At 42.8% G+C, this 22,122-nt stretch overlaps 2 protein-coding genes across 4 annotated transcripts in view; one reads left to right on the top strand and one right to left on the bottom strand.

Annotated features, from left to right (window-relative positions):
* The window catches only part of ATL3 (atlastin GTPase 3), a 41,767-nt gene extending 32,748 nt beyond the window's left edge, over positions 1-9,019 (bottom strand). The window contains exon 1 of one of the 2 annotated variants that reach the window (XM_065937587.1): positions 8,909-9,019. Coding sequence is in view for 1 of the 2 variants with exons in the window: in XM_065937586.1 (XP_065793658.1) it covers positions 8,573-8,618 (46 nt within the window). In the remaining variant the exon portion in view is untranslated. Of the gene's footprint in view, positions 1-8,572; positions 8,707-8,908 lie in introns of those variants that run through there. The other variant, XM_065937586.1, reaches the window with a different exon arrangement.
* Positions 9,020-15,457: 6,438 nt separating this feature from the next.
* RTN3 (reticulon 3) overlaps positions 15,458-22,122 on the top strand; it is a 55,185-nt gene continuing 48,520 nt past the window's right edge. The window contains exons 1-2 of one of the 2 annotated variants that reach the window (XM_065937590.1): positions 15,458-15,780; positions 21,373-21,376. In XM_065937590.1, the coding sequence (XP_065793662.1) occupies positions 15,636-15,780; positions 21,373-21,376 (149 nt within the window). In that variant the 5' untranslated portion in view covers positions 15,458-15,635. The remainder of the gene's footprint in view (positions 15,781-21,372; positions 21,377-22,122) is intronic. The other variant, XM_065937589.1, reaches the window with a different exon arrangement.

Here is a 22,122-nt window from a genome sequence, read left to right on the forward strand (position 1 = left end):
GGTTCTTTCCATTTCATCTATTTCACCATTAAAGTTTACTGAGCAATGTGAATTTTCTACAGAAAGCAGGCACACAATAAACAACTGTTAAATAAGAATGAATATGTATGTAATAATAGTTGAAAGCTACCACCCTAAGGATGCAGGTGGTACTCTCAGGGCAACAGGCATGGAAGATAACGTTACCTGAACTATAAACAAGATAGAAAAATTCCGTGACAAAAATGTATGCAGTTGTACACAATGAATTGCACTTCAAGAAAAGATGAAGACCACTAAGGACAGTGTTTTTTTTTTTTTTTAAAAAAAAGATAAAACCTTTCCTCATCTCTTCCTCTTTCTGCCTACAGTAAAGTGAAAAGGAAGAGAACCAGGCTATATTTAGTTAAGGGAGTTGGGGAGATCCTGCATTTCTCTCTGACAGTATACTAGGCACACAGACTTTAAACGATCTCAGTTTGGGTCCACTTAAGGGAAAAATCATTTTGAACTATACACATTAATAATTCAAACAGAGGTGCTCACTTTTCACCATACCATCTTTATCTCTCACTTCCTAAGACAATAAAACTATATATTATTGATCATCCAAGTAAAAATCTTATTTTTAGGTATCATGTAAATGTCCTTTGCTCATTTATGTTTGCATCTCAGATCCCCCAATCCCGTAAAGCCCTTAATCAAAACCTCAGGGCCCTCTCCTTTAGCAATGCCAGCTTCCAACAGTTCCTGCCTATCAGGTTGATCATTCAAGTCAACATCTCCAGAGTGTTGCTTTGACTTGTCACCTCATTCCCTAGGGCTGAACACCTTCATTACAGTACCTAAACATACCATGAGAGCAACTATGTAACAAAACGATCAAAAACATTTTCTGGATTGATGGCTCAAAGCTAAAATCTTAATTCTGTTAAGTCAAAGCCTTTCACCATTCACCCTACTGCCTTAGTTTCTCTAATTCTTTATTCTCCTCATCCTCCCAGATAAATTTATACTCCTCCTAGGAGAAAGTTAGGATCCAGGTGCTATTCTAATTTCAAAATTTCAAATATACAGCCTATTCAACTATTTGTTTCCACGGCCTGAAATGTGCCTTCCGCTTGACTCCAGCAAACACTTGCTCATCCTTCATCACTCACCTGCACCCTCCCTCAGGCCTGATCTCCCATCCAGGCCTCTCATAGCCCATCACTTTACACTAAAAAGCAATCAAGAGAGTCCGCAGGACTTGAATCCTTACTCTCTCACCTCCAGAATGCAAGCTCCATGAGGACAGAAATTTTTGTCTCTTTTGTTCAATGCTATGTCCCCCAAGAACCAGAACAGTGCACACAGAGAGGAGATATCCAGTAAACATTTGCATAATAAACAAGCAAACTCCACCTCTTAGTCACAATGTGATTGTGGATAAATATCTATTTGTAGTTCCATTTATTTATAAAACTAACACCATCTCAAAGCAACAGTGCATGACACATACTGTGAGCATGCTCAGTCACATCCGACTCTTTGCAACCCCACTAACGGTAGCCTGCCAGGCTCCTCCGTCCATGGGATTTCCCAGGCAAGAATACTGGAGTGGGTTGCTATTTCTTTCTCCAGGGGGTCTTCCCGACCCAGGGATCGAACCCAGGTCTCCTGTGGCTCCTGCATTACCAGGTGAATTCTTTACCACTGAGCCACCTGTGAAGCCCGCATGACACATATCATGGACTCAATCAAATGAACCTGCTTTCCCATTTCCACTCCTAGTAAATACTATTGGGAGGTTGGGGGGAGGTTGGAGAGGGAGGGGACACGTGTATACCTATGGCTGATTCATGCTGATGTATGGAGAAACCAACACAATGCTGCAAAGCTATTATCCTTCTATTTAAAATAAATTAATTAAAAAAAATACTAGTACATATTATTATTCTACTTGGGGCTTCCCTTGTGGCTCAGCTGGTAAAGAATCTGCCTGCAATGCGGGAGACCTGGGTTCTATCCCTGGGTCAGGAAGAACCCCCCTGGAGAATGGAAAGGCTGCCCACTCCAGTATTCTGGCCTGGAAAATTCCATGGACTATATATAGCCCATGGGGTCGCAAAGAGTCAGACATGACTGAGCGACCTTCACAGATTATTCCACTCATTACAACTTTATATTGTAATGAGGTCCTGGGGAGTAAGGAAACTGTCACATTCAGGCCTAGTATCTACCATAGAATAATAGCTTCCTAGTACTGTGAACACTAAACCTAACAGTACATAGAAAGAATTGTGGTAAAAGTCAGTTTTTCCCCTTCCTCCTCCCAGTCTCCTTTCTGTCGTCGTCAGCCTCCTTGAATGTCTTCATGCACTCAACGACCCATTCCCTTCTCATCACCTTGCCATCTGACTTTCCTCTCAGTCTCTCTGTTGAAACCATTCTCTAGTTCATCAGTGACCTCACCTGCCAAATGCAACAGGCCTTTCTTGATTCTCATTCAACCCTCCACCTGTGATAACACACAATGGCCAATGACTTCTGACACTTCTTAAAACCTTTGGACTCTACAATACTGCCCACTCCTCCTTCCCTTCCAGCCTCTTTATCAACCCCTTTTCAGCCTGTGATACCCACCAATGCCCCGCTTTAGCCTCGTGCAGTTCTCATCCTCTCCCTGATTGAGCTCTCTACTCGTTAATTTCACTGAAGCTGAAACTCGCTCAGTCGTATCCGACTCTCTTCGACCCATGGACTATACAGAATATACATATATTCTCCAGACCAGAATACTGGAGTGGTTAGTCTTTCCCTTCTCCAGGGGATCTTCCCAACCCAGGGATCGAACCCAGGTCTCCTGCATTGCAGGCGGATTCTTTACCAGCTGAGGCACAAGGGAAGCCCATTAATTAATTAATTTCACTACACCCTCTATTTTGGTGATGCAACTTCATTAATTTCTAACCTGCACTTGGGTCCAAATGTGCAACTGCCTAAGGCACACCTTCATCTGGATATTGCACCATCAGCCCACTCTCGGAGCAGTATTACATAGAAATAAATGGATGTAAGAGTCAGAGGACAAGTTCCTGTTCCAGTTCTCCCACTAACAACCTGTGTGATTCTGGGCATGTCCAGCCTTCAGTCTCAACAGTAAAATGAGTGGAGATTAAACCTCTACCATTTTATAACTCTGTATATAGTATCATTAGCCATTTAGTATCATCAAAGTGAATCCTGTCAGCTACTCCACTCTTTCAAATCTCTACCTTTCAGCCTCCACATCTCTCCTGACTCATAAGCAATATACCACCAAACCCTATCATTTCTTCCATCTATAACTTCAGCTCCTGGTTTGGCAAAGATTGTTATGCAAGTGAAGGAGTATGTACAGGAGGGAGGCCTTCCCTAACAATCAGGAAAGGCCAGACTTCAGGGCCCAGTTTCGTACTAACTCTAACACCATGAGTAAATCATTTCACTTACCTGTGTCTCCGTTTCTTCCTCAAAATCAGGCAGTTAGATAAAGCCATTTTCCAGCTCTGAAATTCAATGCCTCTTGAAAAACCGAAAATTTCCTGAATTATCTAAATTGGCCAAACTTGTTACGGAACCTATTCATGCTTTAGGTTAAGTTAAATTGTATAGGCCTGGCTAAAGAACAGATCAAAATTCATGATTAAAAAAAAAGCAACCTGCACAGAAAGGACTCCACAAAAGACTTGAGGTTTCTTTAAGGGGGAGGGACACCCCATTTGCAGTGAAATTACTTTCATTTCTCAAGAATCATACTGGATAGAGATCTAACCTCCAGGGATGGTGCTAGAAAAACCTTTACATGGCAACCTTATATGCCTTCTCCCTTAGCAAAGCAATCATTTTCCAAGTTGACAACATTTTCTGAGTAACACTCACTTACATGAACAATTAATATTTATTTAGTATATGAAGAGTTCATGCTTTATTACGTTCACTTACATGAACAGATGTGACATTTTATACACATACAGAAGATATGCCTGACCAGTCATATCTGTCCTCCGTATACTTTTTTTGGGGGGGTTGGGGGGAGGCGCACCACAGAACTTGTGGGATCCCAGTTCCCAGACCATCCGTTTACATTTAAGTAAACTTATAAACCTAAGTTTAGGAAAAACTGAAGTTTAGTAAACTTAAAACCTAATTTCAAAAAAAAAAAAGGTGAGTGGTAAAACTATTATACTGCCAATTATTAGTGCTGTAAATAGCTCAAAGTAATACTGTATCAGTCATCATTTCAAAGTATGTAGAAATGTTGAAAATATTTGAATAATTATAAAGGATTCCAATAATTGACATGGAAGTTTTTTCTAAGTACTTTTAAAGCACTGACTTAGCCTCTCCTTTTTAATACACACCTTAATCCAGATTAATCACTAGGTTTAAATGCTTATTTAATCGATGTATAACTGGACTCAATGGACAGGAGTTTGAGCAAACTCCAGGAAATGGTGAAGGACAGGGAAGCCTGGCATGCCGCAGCCCATGGGGTCGCAAAGATTCCAACACAGCTTAGCAACTGAACAACTTCACCAAAAGGACAGACAAATAGAATGGCTGAAAGACTAACAAGTGAAGTTAATTATTATTGGGGAAAATTTGTATAGACTATGCAAATTACAACACTAATTCTTCCTAGATTTCTGAATTTTTAAAGGACAGAAGAAAACAACGTAGCAGCTGAATAAAAGTAGGTAAGATTACTGAATTATAAGTGGACTTTTTGACCCTACGGAAAACACACATTTTAAGAAACAAGTTCTATCAGAAAAAGCATTATGGGGGAAAGAAGTTTAAATGCTCCTCAAATATTTGAAACCAGTGATAAACTCAACGAAACCAGTTATTTGGAAGTAATCACAATTGCTATTTCAGGTAATTCAGACAAAAGTTTGTAGATCAATTGAAGAGTTTAGACCAGGGTTTCTCAACCTCAGCACCACTGGTATTTGGGTGGATAACTCTTTGTTGTGGGGAACTATCCCACTCACTGTAGGATATTTAGCAGCATCTCTCACCTCTTCTCACTAGGTTATCAATTGCGCTCCCTCTTGATTGGGAGACCCAAACATGTCTCCAGGCATTGCTAAGTGTCCCAACCAGGCAAAACCACCCTGGGTTAAAAACCACTGGGGCAGAGCGAGTCTCAGTTCTCATTCTTACTGTCCAGAGAGTTCTGAAAAGCAAATCCTAACTATACTTAAAGAAACATTTCACTGAGCAGCGTGCATGACTCAGGGTAAAGTTATGACCTGAGTTTTCCATTCTCCTTTTGAAATAGCACATTTTCTAAAGAGCAAAAGCAACACACCCAAAAACAGAAGCATACCATTTTCATGCCTCGTTCTTGCTGGCAGTCTTTTAAAGTTCCCAGTTCACAGAGAACGCCAAAGAAAACACATCATCATATACAAAGATACATGGAAGCTCTCAGCCAACTCTACTACTGGGTGTGGCTCCTTTTTGCTGATGGTGGGAGTGCCTTTTGTCTCAAGGCAGTATATTGGTAGATACACATATATTTCTAAGGTTATTTCCATGAAAATACTATTTAAACACAACTCAATACAATACTAGGGGAAATTTACATTCTAAATAATTAAAAGGTTTACGAGGAAGATTATTTTCATCTGTCATAGAAAATTTTTGTATTTTAGCACAGGTAGTGGTTTGGTCACTAAGTCATGTACAACTCTTGCAAGTCCGTGGACTGTAGCTGCCGGTCTCCTCTGTCCACGGAATTCTCTTGGCAAGAATATTGGAGTGGGTTGCTATTTCCTTCTCCAGGGGATCTTCCCAACCCAGGAATGGAACCCAGGTCTCCTGCGCTGCAGGCAGATTCTTTACCTACTGAGCTATGAGGGAAGCCTCCACAGAATGCATAGCACACAGAATGCTGAACAGAAGCACTTTTTCTTAGTTAATTAAGAATTTTGCGGTGCTTCATGGATTTATGAAAATCAATTATGTCAGAAATGCAGAGACTGAATCTAAAATGAGAAAAAATCGTTTTAATAGGAAGAATTCAATAGTCACCTTATTTGACTTTACTCTAAAAATAAGACCACCAGCAAAATCAACCTGGCTACCTGAAGGTTTTAAATATCTGTATTCCAGTTGAATAAGACTTTCTTAACTGGTAATATTTGACTTGGATTCCTTATCATTTCAAAACATAAAGAATTAATCTACTTCTCTGCTTTTTCACCTACTATGTCTGTAAAATCTACTTTCTAACTTGTAATATACTTTAGCCTCTGTATGGACTGTAGCCCACCAGGCTCTTCTGTTCATGGGATTTTTCAGGCAAGAATACTGGAGTAGGTTGCCATTTCCTCCTCCAGAGGATCTTCCCAACTCAGGGATGGAACCCCCATCCCGTCTCCTGCATTGCAGGCGGATTCTTTACCCGCCAAGCCATTCGGGAAGCCCAGAGGAGTAACAACTCAATACAAAAATATTGACATTACAAATTATACTTCCTATAATGCAAAAAATCAATTCAAATTAAGCAACCACCTATAGGGAAATTTGATTATCTATTAATATAAAAATCAAATTACTTGGGTTTTAGGAACTTTTTCACTAGTCCCTGGCCCCTCAATGAGTTAAATCAGAATCTGGGAGTGAGCTCCAAGCATTAGCAGGTTTTAAAAACCCCAAGTTATTCTAAAGTGCAGCAGAGCTGGGAACCACAGCTCTACAGCAACTAAAAGATTTTTTTTTCCTTTTAACTAAAAGCTTTCCCATCATGTTTCCCCTTGATATTTTTTAGAGAATATGCTCTTAGAATCTCAAAGTCAGGAAAATGTTTTAAAATTCAGACTAACTATAAACTATAGTTGTGTTGTTTAAACAATTTCTCAATATGAAACACAAGGCCACAGAAACTTTAAAGGCATGTCTAGTCATCAGAGGTAAACTTTAAACCAATTCTCAAACAAGTTCACACGCCCTAGGGTTCCCTAATATTTCAAAGAAATATTAGACTATATGACCAAATTGTGAGTACTGGCTACCACTGAGGAACTGGGGAGGTAGAGAAGACATTTCTTCTTACAAGTCTCCATTATTTCATTTTAAATAATTAGTGTGAGTATATCTTTTACGACTTAGGAATCATAAAAATGAAAAACTGCATGTGCTATGCCTTAAAAAACCAATTCTACAAAAGCCTACTCTAAACAAGGAAGCCTGCCCTGCTGCTATCTATGGGGTCACAAAGGATGGGGCATGACTGAGCAACTGAACAACAAGCCCTGTTGAGTGAAAACTAAAACAATTATGCTAGCACTCGTCATCACATTTCTCCTCTACTACTTTTCTTAACTTTATGACTCCAATAAGACAGCAAACAATAGCTAATAAAACAACCTGCTCTGCGAACATAATACCTCATTAGATAGAGATCGTCAGTCAAGCGTTTCCTTTAACAGGTGTTAACGCAGCAACACAGATTTCTACACTATGAGCTAGTTTCTCTGGGGACTGAAAAAAAAGCACTCATTTGAAACTCAACACTGCAATGCTGAATACGTGTCTCGGCTTAAAACTATGTAGGTTTTGATTCTCCAAAAGCCAGTCAGAATGTGAAACCACATTTTTGGTCCGTTAGTTCTTTTCTCTCCTTCCCAAAACATTCTACCCAACTTCGTGTTCAAATTTCAGGGCTGGGATTTATAGAAGTCTTCAATGTTCTGTTGTTGCCTTTAGATTTCGCAAAGGAAACGTCTGGTCATTTCAACAGCACACACAGCAAACAAAAATAAAGTCAGGTAAAATGACAGATGAAATCAAAACCCACGAATTTCTGGTGACCATTTGTTTTTATTTAATACTTTCACTATTTTATGTCTTCAAGAAAGCAAAAGAACGTATAGTACCACACGTACTAAAAGAACTTAAAAATCAATTTAGGCCACATTCTCTTATCTCCTTTAGGGAGATAAGTGTGCGTTGAAAATCAACCTTCCTAATACTTCTTGTAACTCAAGGTCGTTAGAATAAAAATAAAGTTTCCAACTCAAAGACACTTCGCGGCCCTCCACCGCTTTTTGAAAGGTTGAACAATACGGCATCTATAATATTTTCTCAGCTCCCTGGGCCCGTTAACAAGGCCAGAGCCACTCGGCCCGCGAGCGTGCGAGGCGCCCAGGCAGGAAGGGGACCGCAGCCAACAGCGCCCAGCTCAGCCAGGGCGGGGCCGGCGGGGCGAAGCCTCGGAACGACGCCCGGGACCACAGACCCTCGGGGCCGTCCTAGGCGGGGAGGGGGAGGCACCGTGCGGGCGGCAGCAGCCCCGAGGGGCACTAACCGTCTCCCCCGATCGCAGGGCCCGACCTCCGAAGGTGGCCGAGGAAGGCGCCGCCCGTGCCCTACCGTCCCGACCCCGCGAGCAGCCCCTGGACCCGAATAAGCCGGCCAAGGGACACCAGGGAGGGGCGCGCGGTCCCAACCCCGGGACGAGGAAGGGCGGCGGCACGGGCGTAAGGTCTCCTCGGAGCTACAGCAGCGAGGGCGGTGGAGGTGGCTACGGAGCGGGCTCGGGGGAAATCGGGCGCCTCACCTGCTCCTCCCGATGCAGCCGCTACGGCTCGCTGAGGGGACAACATGGAGCCTCCGCCTCCAGCAGAAGCAGCAGGGGCGCAAAAAGGGCAAGACTGGGGCGGGAACGAACCAGGCCCTGGAGGCGGGAAACGGGCGTGGCCTGGGCTCTAACAGAAACGAGGGAGAAGGAGGGGCGCGCGAAGCCGCGAGAGAGCGAGAACTCAGAGGGTTGGCAGGGGTCGACCGAGGCGCAGCGAGCGCCTTGCAGACTGGGGCGGGAAAGCGCACGCGGCAAAATCCCGCCACCGCCCGACGCGTATGCGCGTGCGCTGGAGTCCGACACTGTGGGGAATACCTGGGGCTGCGCACTGGGAGCAACGGTCCCTTGGGAATTGTAGCCCCTAGATCTCTGGTTACCCGCCAGCGGTTCCCGTTTGGCGAACTCATCCGGGGCGGGGAGGAAGCGGAAGAGAGGGATCGGGATTGTCGCGGCTCTTCGACGACTGAACTACAACTCCCAGCAGGCCATGCGGGGAGAACCGAGCCGGCCCGTGGTCCCCGCCCAGCTCTTAGTCTTGAGGCCAGGCCCAGGTCCGAGGCCTCGGTGGAACCGGCATCGGGCCCCTACCGGCCGCGTTTGAGAGGGTTTCGGTGCTTAACGATGGCCGGAGCCATAGGTAGGCGGCTCTCTACCCTAAGGACCGAAGGGAGGCCTCAACCACGGGTGACGTGAGCATCACTGGTTTTTTAAATGATTTTGACTTCACAAGGAGAGGAGGCCGTGACTTCATTATCACCATTACAGCTACTCCCGATATTCCTGTCTCTGCCCAACCCTGATGGCGCACCATCGCTACTCTTAACAGCTAACATAAGAACTTCGGGGAAAGTCCTTCCACTGGCTTTGTTCTTTCTAAGCTATGGCCGTATTTTGTCAACCTCTGGCTTCCTGGAGCTTGTCTTGAAGTTGCTTTGGCAATGACGCTCTTACTTAAACTGTGTGGCAGATCAATGCAAACACAGTTCTTCAAAAATGCTTTTATTCACACTCACATGTGATTGCAAAACCGGCAGTTGTCACAATTGGAGAATATTGTTATTTTGGATTTGTTGGGGTAGGGACAGTTGTTTTGGGGGTAAGTAGCTGATGAGAGGCTAAAGTGTCTGTTGCCACCACCACCACCACCTCTTGCATCACCCTTGCTTCATTCACTTGACACATTATTCCACTTTCTTTCTTCGGTCTTACCTATTATAACCTACCCAGGACCTCCTTCCATCCATCTCTAGGCTGTGCGATGCCCTTGATCTGTGTTTCACTCCCGGAGTGATTAGGCCAGCAGTAAAGAAGTAAAGATAATTCTACCTAAACTTACCTAAGGAGGTCCTGTTTTGTTTTCTTTTCCTCTGTCCCTTCTGATTCTCTGCAAATTCTCAAGGTTATTTGGATACCTCCTCCAGGCATTATGTGTGAGTCTAGATTCAAACTAAGCTAACTGACCAGCAAGAAACTAGATGTGACTATCAGGACAAGTGGTTACTGGGGTTTCACATTGTATGTGCAGAAAGCAGGACCTACGAGATATTACACAAATCCAAGGGATATGCAGCATGCTCAGAGAAAGGGGCCAGAGACTAAAGACTTGTCACAATTGCAATAAACAATTAAAGAAGTTAAACTGAACATGGTGGTGATGAGCATGTAGTGTTAGTAGTTCAGTCACGTCCAACTCTTTGCAACCCCATGGACTCCATCCAGGAGGCTCCTCTGTCCATGGGATTTTTCAGGCAAAAATACTTGAGTGAGTTGCCATTTCTTTTTCCAGGGGATCTTCCCAACCCGGGGATCAAAACTGGGTCTCCTGCATTGCAGGCAGACTCTACCATCTGAGCTATCAGGGAAACCCCTATACTCCCCTTCCCCAACCTTCTCCATAAGACTGCTCAACATCTAACTTCTGTTTTACTTTTCTGTTTGTCTCTTCCCATTAGAATATAAGTTACAGATAGAAATTTTTGTGTTCACTGCCTGTATCTTCAGTGTCCCCAAACAGTGCCAGGCAGGAAGTAGAAACTCAAAGAGTTAACTGAAAGGATGAATAAAGAAAGTACATGTTACACGCAACACTGCCCACTCACTTTTTTTTCCTTTAATACTAAATACCTAATTTTTGCTTTTGAACAACGTACCCTGTTCTAATTTGTGTTAGTCACTCATTCATGTCCAGCTCTTTGTGACCCCATGGGCTGTAGCCTGCCAGGCTCCTCTGTCCATGGGATTTGCCAGGCGAGAATACTGGAGTTCTTTGCCATTTCCTTCTCCACTGTTCTATTTTAAGGGTTCCCAATAGAGATACATTGAAACGCACCCTGTCAGGAAGTGACAGCAAATACTGACATTACATCTTGCTCAGTATAACATCATCAAGGTCAATATCAGCACCTCAGCCTTCTGCATATATTGTAGAAGATTTTGGCACTTGGAACAACACAATACAAATTATACGTAGGCTTTAGGATTAGTCGCAAGTCAGAAAACAACCCCTGTAAACAAGAAGCCTGTTTTGTTATTATTGTTTCCGTCTCAAGTACTCATGGTTATCAAAACCCTGGAGATACAAAATGCTAAATATTGATAAGACTGATTTGAGCCTGCCTTCAGCCATCTCACTCATGTAGTATGAGCAGAGGCTGAGCTTTCCTTGTGGTTTTCAAGAAGTAGGTGACATATAGATATGTTTGAATGGTCAAGGCCACTGGCTTTGTGGTCGGACTGACCTGGTTCTGAATTCTAGCTCACTAGCTGTACAGTTGGGTGAGTTAGTCTACCTTTTTGAACTCGTTTCATCATCGTCTGCCAAATGACTTGAATACTCAAGCCACAGAGTTGTCATAGTTAGTTAAATGAGATATGTTTGGTAATTATGACTAATGCATGATTAGTGCTCAAAAATTGGTAATTATTATATTCATTCTGGAAAAGCAAAACAAAGTCATAAATACTCAACATACTAGAGTATGTTACAAAGGACAAAAATAGCAAAATTGTTTTCTGCAATAATATCCACTGTGAATCAGGTTCCAAAGCTTTCCAAAAACAGTGTTTGTTACGTACCAGGCACAGTGCTAGGCAGTAATGCTGCCACAATACATAAGGCACATTCTTGTCCTCCAGAGACTCACAGCCTTGTGGGGTGAACAGCCAAGTAAATAACCTTCACTCACTGTGTTGGGACACACTTCAGACTCCTCTCCTACCACCTAATCGCAGAATCCACATTTAAGCAACAATCTAGGCACTCGTAAGGGGCAGACTGCACAACTGGCATTCCTGAGTGTCATTTAAATACCTTACTTTGCTTGTGTATAAAATGAGGGAATAACTTGGTGTCCTAGTTTGTCAAAAGAAAAGTCAATCCTGACTCTTAGGCTGTCATAAGTTGAATATCAGGCCCTCAATATAGTAACAGAATAAAACCTCTAAATCTATCAGCCGCTTCGTTATTGTTAACTGCAGTCAACAGCACAACTGTCTTAATGCCTCAAAAAGACACTAGAAAAGATCATTAGAACTTGCTGTTAAGGAAAGGAAGCACTATCATTTGTGTTAAAAAGGGTGTGTGTGTGTGTGTGTGTGTGCGCGCTCAGTCGTGTACTGACTCTGTGACTCCATGGACTGTACCCCCAAAGGCTCCTCTGTCCATGGGATTTTCCAGGCAAGAATACTGGAGTGGGTTGCCATTTCCTTCTCTAGGGGATCTTCCCAACTCAGGCATCAAACCTGCATCTCTTTTGGCTCCTGCATTGGCAGGCAGATTCTTTACCAATACACTGCCTGGGAAGCATTGAAAAGGTAGACAAGAATATAAATTTGCTATAATCACCTTTGCATTTGCCACAAAAAAGCTCCTAACAGCAGTTACCTCTGTGAGTGTAGAGGGGGAGACCAGTGGGTACAGAGAGGTTAGTGATAGATTAAAACTTTATAGTATATATACTTTTGATTATAAACATATATGGCATGTGAATATATTAAATTTTTAATTAAATTTTTTTCCTTAAAAATCAAGGAAAAAAAAAAAAATGATGATAAAATGACCTGGAAGACGAGGTGGGAGATTAGCTTTGTAAATACCATCCTATAAAGACAGGACCAAGAAAGATTTCCCAGCTCAGTGCCTCGACAGTTAAAATTGCTCAGCAAAACTCCTGAGAAATGGCTGTACTCCAGTGAGCATTAACAATTCCATCTGAGCCCTTCCCTGCCTGAAAACTTATACTGAATCCTCCTAAGCCTTCATTCTTTAGGGCTCTGCTTCTACTTCTCCATACTCTGGCCCTGAAACATCTCCATTTGCTCTCCCTTTTGTCCCAAATCAAGCCCTTGGCTCTAGCCAACCTGGGCTAACTACACCCAAAACATCTCACACTTCTAAGCCTCCAGTCACCACAGAAGGCTGTGTGGTCTTGTGTTGCATTAATGCAGCCTGTGGAAGGGAAGGGCAAGAGGGAATCAAATCTAGGCCAAGTTCTGCTGAACAAGCCAGCACTGAAGTGCATCATGGACTGGGCTGGGAGAAAAGTGTGCTTTTTTTGTGATTGGTCTGCCCGGAAGGAGGTCTTATTGTATACCTGCAAAAAAGCACCCCTTGCATTTGCTTTGCACCATTCTCTCTTGCCTTTAAGGACCTCCTTACCACTCCAAGCTCCTATGTGATTTAATTTCTTCATAAAACCTCCCCAAGTCACTATAACTCCATAGTGATTCCGTCTACTCTTAAATTCAAACAATTCACTTGTCATCTAATCATAGTGTTATAGTTTTGTGTTGTTTGGGAGTTGTTTTGGCTGCTATTTAATTTGTATTTTGTTTTAATTTTATGTGAGTATGTTCTAAGCCCCACCTAGCTTGTAAACTCAGGACAAACATATTTTTTGGATCCCTCCAGATTTCCCAGTATTCTGTGTGTCAGACACACAGCAAATGACCAGTAAACATCTGTGCAACAGATCAGGTACATTAATAACATCCCAACCAAGAGTCATTCTCAGGAAAATGTACTGGTACAGCAGATGGAGCAGGAAGGAAAGGCAGCTTCAGGAACTGGACCGAGCACAAAGGCCTTTTTTTAAAACATATTTATTTGGCTTCACTGGGTCTTAGTTGAGGAACATGAGATTTTTAGTTGCAGCATGTGGAATCTAGGAACACAGATTCTTAGCCACTGGACCACCAGGGAAGACCCCACACAAAGGCCTCTTGTGTAAAAAATTTGAAGGCTCTAAAGAGACCACCAAGACCACATCAATGTTTCGATTTTTATTTTCTTTTCTCTCTCTTTCTAGATAGGGAAATAGGGTTCCTTTCCAGGCAGGGTCTGCAGATCCTTGCAACTGCTGTCAGAGTTAGGGACCGGCATCATTCATTTCCTTATCCAGCACCTAATAATATAAATGCTTAAAATTTATGTATTTATCAGAATGGTAGCTAACTGGTTTGATTATCATATTGGCTTGCATTTCTCTCTGTCATCCAAAGGACAAGCTGCTGCAGTATCAACTGATGCTTTAAATGCTAGAGTAAGATATTTGCCACAAAGTTATTTTGGGAAATATTCATCTGTGCCTTTTTTTAAGAGTGTTTCAACGGCCAGAAGTTTTTTCTTTTTTTTTCCTCCTGTCTCGGCTTTACCTGACCTTAAAATCTGTCAAGGGCAGATGGAGTTCACCGCCTGTTCTAGAAGATTTCCACTGGTCAGATTGCTTTCCCTCTCTGTGGCTGCTTGGCTGACTACCTCCCTCTTCATGAGGTTGCATCTTTACAGGATCTGCTGATCCTGCAATTGCCCTTGGGGGTCACTGATTGCTGCTTTAGCAATAACAAGGCCTATAGTCTTGATTTTTATTACTCCTGGTCTACATTTCCCTTTTTAAAAGAATCATGCACACTGCAAATCATTTGACCAGTTGTAGGTAGAAGGCTTTGAATTTTGCAAGCCAATCAGAGAAGCCAAAAAGAGTAAAATCCAGTATAAACTAGATAGTATCTGGTTTCAAATACAGTTTCCACTAAGGACCCCTTTTAGGCGACGAATAAATTCAATTATATGTCTTTTGTGTCACATTCTCAATTTTTAACCCCTAATTTTACCATCCTATAACCAGGCTGTTATCTTCTGGCTCATCTTTCTCATTAGTTTAGCTTTTGGTTTTTTTCGTTCAGAATGTGTCTTCTCTGTTATTCGACAGGGAACTGGCAACCTTGGGACCCAAGGTAGACCCCTTTTGGGGAAGAGTAACGAGATAAGAACGTGAAGCAGGTTCTGCGGCTGCATTGCAATGTTATTGTAATAGTTTTTCATTCTGTACAGCCTCTTTCTTTACCTACCAAATGGGAGATTGTACCATCTGTCCCTCGTGGTGATGGGGTATTAGGATATATCCGGGAAAATCCATAAATCACATTGCAGAGTGGACCTATACTGTGGTTGTAACCATCGGAGTCACGAGTAGGAACGCATCAGACAAAAAAGATCGGCTCTGGAATTTGTGAGAAAGATATACTTCACTAATAGAAGCAAAAAGAAATTTCTATCGTTAAAACACATAATCAGCCTAAGCTAAAACAATCACAGAAAAATCCGTGCAGAAACACTAAGGCACAAAGCCCCCTCTCAACTTCGGCCGCAGTGGTGGGCGGAGTTTGGTGTTTGACCACGCCCCCTGCGCCAGGTCCCCGGGGGGAGCCGCCCACCCCTCCAAGGGCCTTGGCGCAGCGCGAGGCCGGTTTTGCCCCTCCTTCCTGGAGGAGCGCCGAGGAACAGTTCTTGCGCCTGCGCCCTGCGTTAGTGGGCGCAAGGCTACCGTCTCCGCCCCCGCCCGAGGGCCCTTGTGCGCCTGCGCGGTCGCTCTCCCGCCCTCTCGCGGTGCTCGGCTGAGTCAGTCAGTCCGTCGGAGTCTGTCCTCGGGGTAGGAGAGGCGAGGCGACTTTGGAGAGCCAGCTGCCGGATTATTTCCTCTCCCCTCCCTGTCTCCCGTCCCACATCTCTCTTCATCCCTCTCCCGCCTTTGCTCGCGCAGCCATGGCAGAGTCGTCGGCAGCCACTCAGTCCCCGTCCGTCTCCTCGTCGTCCTCCGGGGCCGAGTCCTCTGCGCTCGGTGGTGGCAGCGGGAGCCCAGGAGCCTGCCCCGCCCTGGGGACGAAGAGCTGCGGCTCCTCCTGTGCGGGTGAGGCGCGCCAGGGGACCCCGACCTCGGGAGGGGGGCCCTAGGGGGTCAGGGAAGGAACATCACCCTCGCGTTCTGGAGGCTTCATCCCCCGGGAAGGAGCGGCTGGAAAATGGGCTAAGGGGGAGGGGGGTGACAGGTCTTGCAGGCGGTGAGGAAATAACGGGGTGAGGGGAAAACAGACTGGGGGAGGGGAGATATTCCCGCCGGTGGGCGTTAACGCCGAGACTGGGCAGGTGGGCGAAAGACACCAGTTTGGGGGCGAGGGCGAATCCGTCCTCTGAACCGGGGTGATTTAGTGGAGGATTAGAGAGACTCAGAGGATCGGGGCAGGTTGGTGGTAGGAGAAATGCCCTGTTAGGATTTTGAGGGGATGGCAGTGAAAGGGTTGGGTTGCATTGCAGGTTTGCAGACAGGTGTTGCCATAACCAGCCGTTCATGGTTGTCTTCCAGAAAATATGGGGTTGTTGTTTTTTTCGGTTGCCCGTGGGGAGGATGAGGAAGTTTAATGGAAACACTGAAGCCGTTTTCTGTACTGTTTTCATCCGCCTTTAGTTTTTTTGTGTGTGTGTGTGGCCAGCCTCGGAATGCCCGATTTTTCAGAGGCTCGGAGGCAGAAGGAGGCGTGATGAGAATAGCTCAGGGAAGATTTGGGAGGGAGCTGCTGACGGTCCAAGATGGATCCGTGGCTGCATCTGCAACACAGCCTGCTCTTCACTGGCGCGGCGTGGGGGTGGGGGCACGAGGTTAGCAGCTTATATTCTAAAAGAGAATAGATAGAGTCATGCCAAGCAGTAGACATGTTTTAATTCCATGCTTTTTGTTGGCTATTATTGATCGAAGTATAACAAAAGGGGGTGTTTCCCGCAGAAAAGGGGGAGGGGGAGAAAATTCAGACAAAGCAGGGCTGGTGGAACCCCCTTCTCCTCGCATCTTATGAAAGACTAGGAGGGAAGCTGCAGGCCGCTTTTAGTTTCCATTGTATACGCGTCTGCCTGCTGGTGGGAGCTGGCTGGCAATCTCCCCTAGAGTGGAGATCTGCAGTGCAGATGCCTTCTTGAGGGGAAAAAAAAGCACCATGAGCAGGTGGTGGTGGTTCTTAAAGGAACTCAGTCTTTGAAGAAGAAGAAGAAAAGCTTTTTGTCGAAGGACCATAAGCTCGGGGGAGTACAGATAATTTTGCTCTTTATTTAGCTACCTTAGAGAATTTTGAGACGTTTTAAAATGCTTCATTGTCTATTTTGCGAGAATCTTGGGTTGATTTTCTAAAGAACAAAATTTATCTTAGCTTTAAATATATTCTCTAGGTGTTTTTCAAACAGTGGATTTCTACATAAATGCTTTGGTACCCGTTTGGATTTTCCAGTGTGGTTATGGACATTTCAGTAGAAACAGTTATCAGAGGAAGCTTCTGCAAGGCCAAGATGAGCTATCCAGATATAGGAATGAGGCAGCAAATTTAGAACCCCTGTCCCCTTTAAACCACTACCATTTCTCCTCCAAATTTTTGTGTTCTGGGCAAAGGTCCAGATGAATAGCAGCTTCCTTATATACTTAGCAACTTGGTGTTTTGGCTTTAATCACTTGTCATTGGTTACCCTTATGTTGCTGGCCCTTTTGTGCATACCTTTTGATTTTCTTCATTTTAAATTTTTGATACACTTGAAAAATAGATACTCTTGCCACCTTGAACTCTTATCCACTGCAAATATGTATTAATATTGTATAAAAATCATTAATACAGTTTTAGTGAGTTCAATGCAAGATCCTCATTTGTCAGGTCACTACTTGAAAAGTTTAGCTTAAGACACTGTAATATATAGTCAGAATTTCATTGCCAAAGCTCTTCCTCCTTGCTACATCTTTCCTCCATTTCTCAGAGGAAATGTCTCAGGCTTTTGCCCCATGAAAATAAGATGAAGTTTGTTATTACAAAATTTGACTCATAAAATGGATTCTTAAAAAATTTACCTTGATTGTTTTAAAAATCGGTAGGTGTTAATGTCAACCTTTAGGTTCATTTACATTGACCAAGCTTCTCTTGGTTTTAGAAACTTTCAAAAAATAAGAGTTAAAAAAAAAAGAAGAGTAAGTGGTCACTTGGTGCCTGCAGGAAACAATTGTGTCTTGACTGACCTGTTTAGTAACAAACTTTAGAAATTTAGTTTCTAATTAAAAATGATTGGTGATAGCGCTGTATCATCCAGTGCATTCAGTGTTAGTGCAGCAGGCAGTGATGTATGCTTGGAGAAGGTCAGGAGCCAGGATTGGCTTCCCAGATTTCTGCCTTTGAAGAAGAACGAAGATTTCAAAGGCAGAAATTTGAGGTTGAAGTGAAAGATACGTAAATAATTAGTGTTCTTTTTAGGATGAGAGTTGCCTTAGATACCTGTCTATTGCCTGAACTTTAAAAGTGGTTTAATAGTTTACTGTCTGTAGCCTTTGAAATTCTTTAACTTGCTAGAGACTGTTCTTTATTATTGCTCTGAAAATCATGGTGTCAAAATAAAGCTACATTTCTCGTATCTGTTCATGGAAGTCAGCTCAAAGCAAAAAACAGCTTGGACAACTAAAAAAAAAAAAATACACAAGTTTTTGCTTTAATTACTTCTTTCCTCACTCGTGAAATTGAGTTGTTCCATGTACTTTTTATGACTTCATTTTTACACTTTGTTCTAATATATCAGTCAATCGCATGATTATGTAATTTGTATTTTCAGTCTTAACTCTTAAGTAAAAAAAGAACTCTGACTACCTGTTCAGCACTGAAGTCTGTATTGTACACATGTCAGATTAGCAGTGAGTGTGTAATATGGTGATAAACACACAGACTTGAGTCCCAGAGATACCTATATTTCAGTCAGTCCTGTCTATGCTTATTGACTATATGACCTTGTGCACATCCTAAGCCTCAGGAATGTGACGTAGACAAATTTGCTGCCCTTAAATCCTAACTTTTATTGAATAACAATACCTAGTATTTGTTGCATCTATTTATAGATTTAAAATACATAGATACGAAGAACAATTGGATAAGAAGTGAGAAATCATAAATCTTCCTCATTGTAAAGGATGCTCTTATACTTTGTTCTCTATAAAAGTGAATCGTTTGTTTCAGCTTTTGACCCCTCATATTTATAAGGGGTCATTCCTTTCACTCAACTGACCTGTTAAAGAAGTTGGGGATGAAGCCAAGATGTTTCATAGGTCGCTTGGCATCAGTATGCTAAGATATCTTCTGCAGCATGCTGACCATAGTATAGTTGTGATACATTATAAAACTCCTATCAGGGGAAGCAAGAGGACAGGAAAGGGCAAGAATGGTCATGTAGTGTGGTTCACAAATGCTTGTTGATTTGAATGATTTTTATTCCCCGGGAACAGAAGATATCTTTTAATGCTGTTTTCTTTTAGAGTCAGATTCACAAATAATTTAACCACTCTGATCAAACAAACCAGTCCACATATATTTAACACTTACACCTTCGTTAAATTGAAATCTCTAAGAAATTGTTTATGTAGTAGCTGGTAAGAGCATCAGTGTTTTTATTTTTATTATTTTAGAGATGGTCTGTAAACAAAATGAAACTAATATTATCGCTTTTATTGTATTCTGTGGTGGTGGTGTTATCCAGTCCCTCATTCGTGTCCAACTGTTTTCTGTGGTGAGGAAATTATATATCCTTGCTGATACAGTAGTCACCTGTTTAATCCTGTGCAGTTTATAGGCATCTGTAAAATGAAGCTTGGTAGTGAAGGGATTGGTGACGTGTCATTGAAGGGCAGAGGGAACATTAAGGTTTCCAGTTTTGTGTGAGCCAAGACATTGTTCTGTAGAAGGGCACTTCTCTTTAAAATAGCCATAAACCTAGAACTACTGTTTTTGTAAATCTGAACAGAACTCCAAATAAATGATTAACTATGTGTATTTGTTGTATGTACATACCTTATAGTCTGTGTCCAACTTTATTGTTAGTGATGAATTTATAACTGCCTCCTTAACTGTACAGACTTATGAAATAAATGTAAATTTTGTAGTATAACTTTTTAGATGAAAATTACCAAGTTGGTATTACGTTCATATAATTTAAGTCATTCAGGAGTTGCACAGGAGACTGACTGAAGTTTTATCCCGTTTATTTGTAACAGCCCCTCTAGAATTTTTCGGATGGTTGGGGATGTTGTAGGTGTTTTTATAAAGTATGTACACAGTGGGCTTCCCAGGTGGCGCTGTGCTGTGCTTAGTCACTCCATGGTGTCGGTTCAGTTCGGACTCTCTGCAGCCCCATGGACCGTAGCCTGCCAGGCTCCTCCATCCATGGGATTCTCAGCAAGAATGCTGGAGTGGGTTGTCATGCCCTCCTCCAGGGGATCTTCCCAACCCAGAGATTGAACCTAGGTGTCCCACGTTGCAGGTAATGGATTCTTTACCGTCTAAGCCAGAGGGAAGTCCCCAGGTGGCACTAGTGGTAAAGAACCACCTGCCAATGTAGGGCACTTAAGAGGTGCTGGTTCTGTCGCTGGGTGGGGAAGATCCGCCGGAGAAGAGAACGGCAACCTACTCCAGTATTCTTACCTGGAGAATCCCGTGGACAGAGGAACTTGTCAGGCTACAGTCTGTGGGGTTGCAAAGAGTCAAACACAACTGAAGCGACTTAGCATGCCTGCATGTATATTAAGTAAATTTAGCTGTAATCAGTATTGCTTATGATTGCATCATTGCAGTGTTTTACTACATATCTGTGACTAGTAACGTCTGTTACTAGAATAGGACACGTTACTCTGTAATACTGAAATTTCAGAGAAAATCCCCTTATTTCCTACTTTTCTTTTTTTGGTTGCGCTCCACCACTTACATGAATCTTAGTTCCTCAACCCAGGGACTGAACTCATGCCATGGCAGTGAAAGCACCAAATCTTAACCAGTGGACCACTGGGGAACTCCTGCAGAAAATCCCTTTAAATACTGGATAGGATGTGTGTTTCTGTTTTACATTTTGTGATGGGGTGGGTAATTGTTAACAGTTAGCTTCCTCTTGTGATGGTCTCTTTAAATTTCAAAGAAATATTCTTATCTGTTTTTTCCAGTCTATTTTTCCTCATAAGCACATCATCATAACCTGGGGGTCGGGGTGTAGTGGTGGAGGCAGGAGCTCTCTGACTTCTTCACTGGCAGTTTGCCCTTGGAGATATATTGAGAGGTATTCTGAAAAACATTTTTAGCAAAACTAATACGGAGCCACCTGAAAGCATTTCAACAGTGGGCATTGTCTTCATTTTACATAAAAGGCAGAAATGCTTGATTTATGTCTTACACTTGTGTATTGCTTTATGGTTTAATTTGTGCCAATACATTACCTTAATTCAACAAATATTTAAGCATACATCAAGCATTGTGGCTATGAAGTTAAAGGTAGGATAAAACAGGGATTAAGGATCCAATTCAGTTCTTTCAAATACATACACTGCCTCTCTTTCAAATTTGAAACAACATGTGATAAAAATAGTTCTGTCACCCTCTTAAATTCAGTTATTGGTTAACCAAGTTCAGTTAACTTAGAAACCTTCACTTCTGATCCCATGGTTTCTAAGCCAGGTGGCTTTTTGCTCCACTTTTCTACAGAAACTTCTCTCATCAGATACACCAGTTATTTTCCATGTTATTAAATCCAGTGGTTACTTCTCTTTCTCATTTTGTTTATTTTTTAACCTCACTGTGAGGAGTGCAGGATCTTGGCTTCCTGACCAGGGATTGAACCCATACTCCCTGCGTTGGAAGCATGGAGTCTTAACCAGTGGACTGCCAGAGAAGTCTGTCTTCCTCATTTTAAATGCCCTTGATTCCTCTCTTTCCTTTACGTAGCAATCAGCAAATCTTATTGATTCTACAGTGACTACCAGTTTTCCCAAGCTCCATCACTACTACCCTGGTCCAGGCTATTGTCCATAGCTCTCCTGAATTACTGCAGTTGCCTCCTAACTGATCTCCAGACTTTCTCTCTTGACTCTCTTCAGTCTTTTCTCCACACAGCATCTGGTGTGAGTCTGTGAAAAATGCAAGTCAGATTATTTCACTCATTGGCATATGCTCTAGCCACTTCTGATCACACTCAGATTAAATGCTGAAGTCATTAGACAGCTTATGAAGCCCTGTAATATCTGGCCCCAGCCTCCCCGCCTTGCTCACCTAGCTTTAGCCACACTGATCTTGTTATTTTTCACACTAGGAATACCTCTCTCAGTGTCTTATTTGCTGTTCACTGTGCCTAAAATCGAAGAAGGCAATGCCACCCCACTCCAGTACTCTTGCCTGGAAAATCCCATGGATGGAGGAGCCTGGTA

The sequence above is a fragment of the Muntiacus reevesi genome, chromosome 5, assembly GCF_963930625.1.
Source record: "Muntiacus reevesi chromosome 5, mMunRee1.1, whole genome shotgun sequence".
Classification (NCBI taxonomy): domain Eukaryota; kingdom Metazoa; phylum Chordata; class Mammalia; order Artiodactyla; family Cervidae; genus Muntiacus; species Muntiacus reevesi.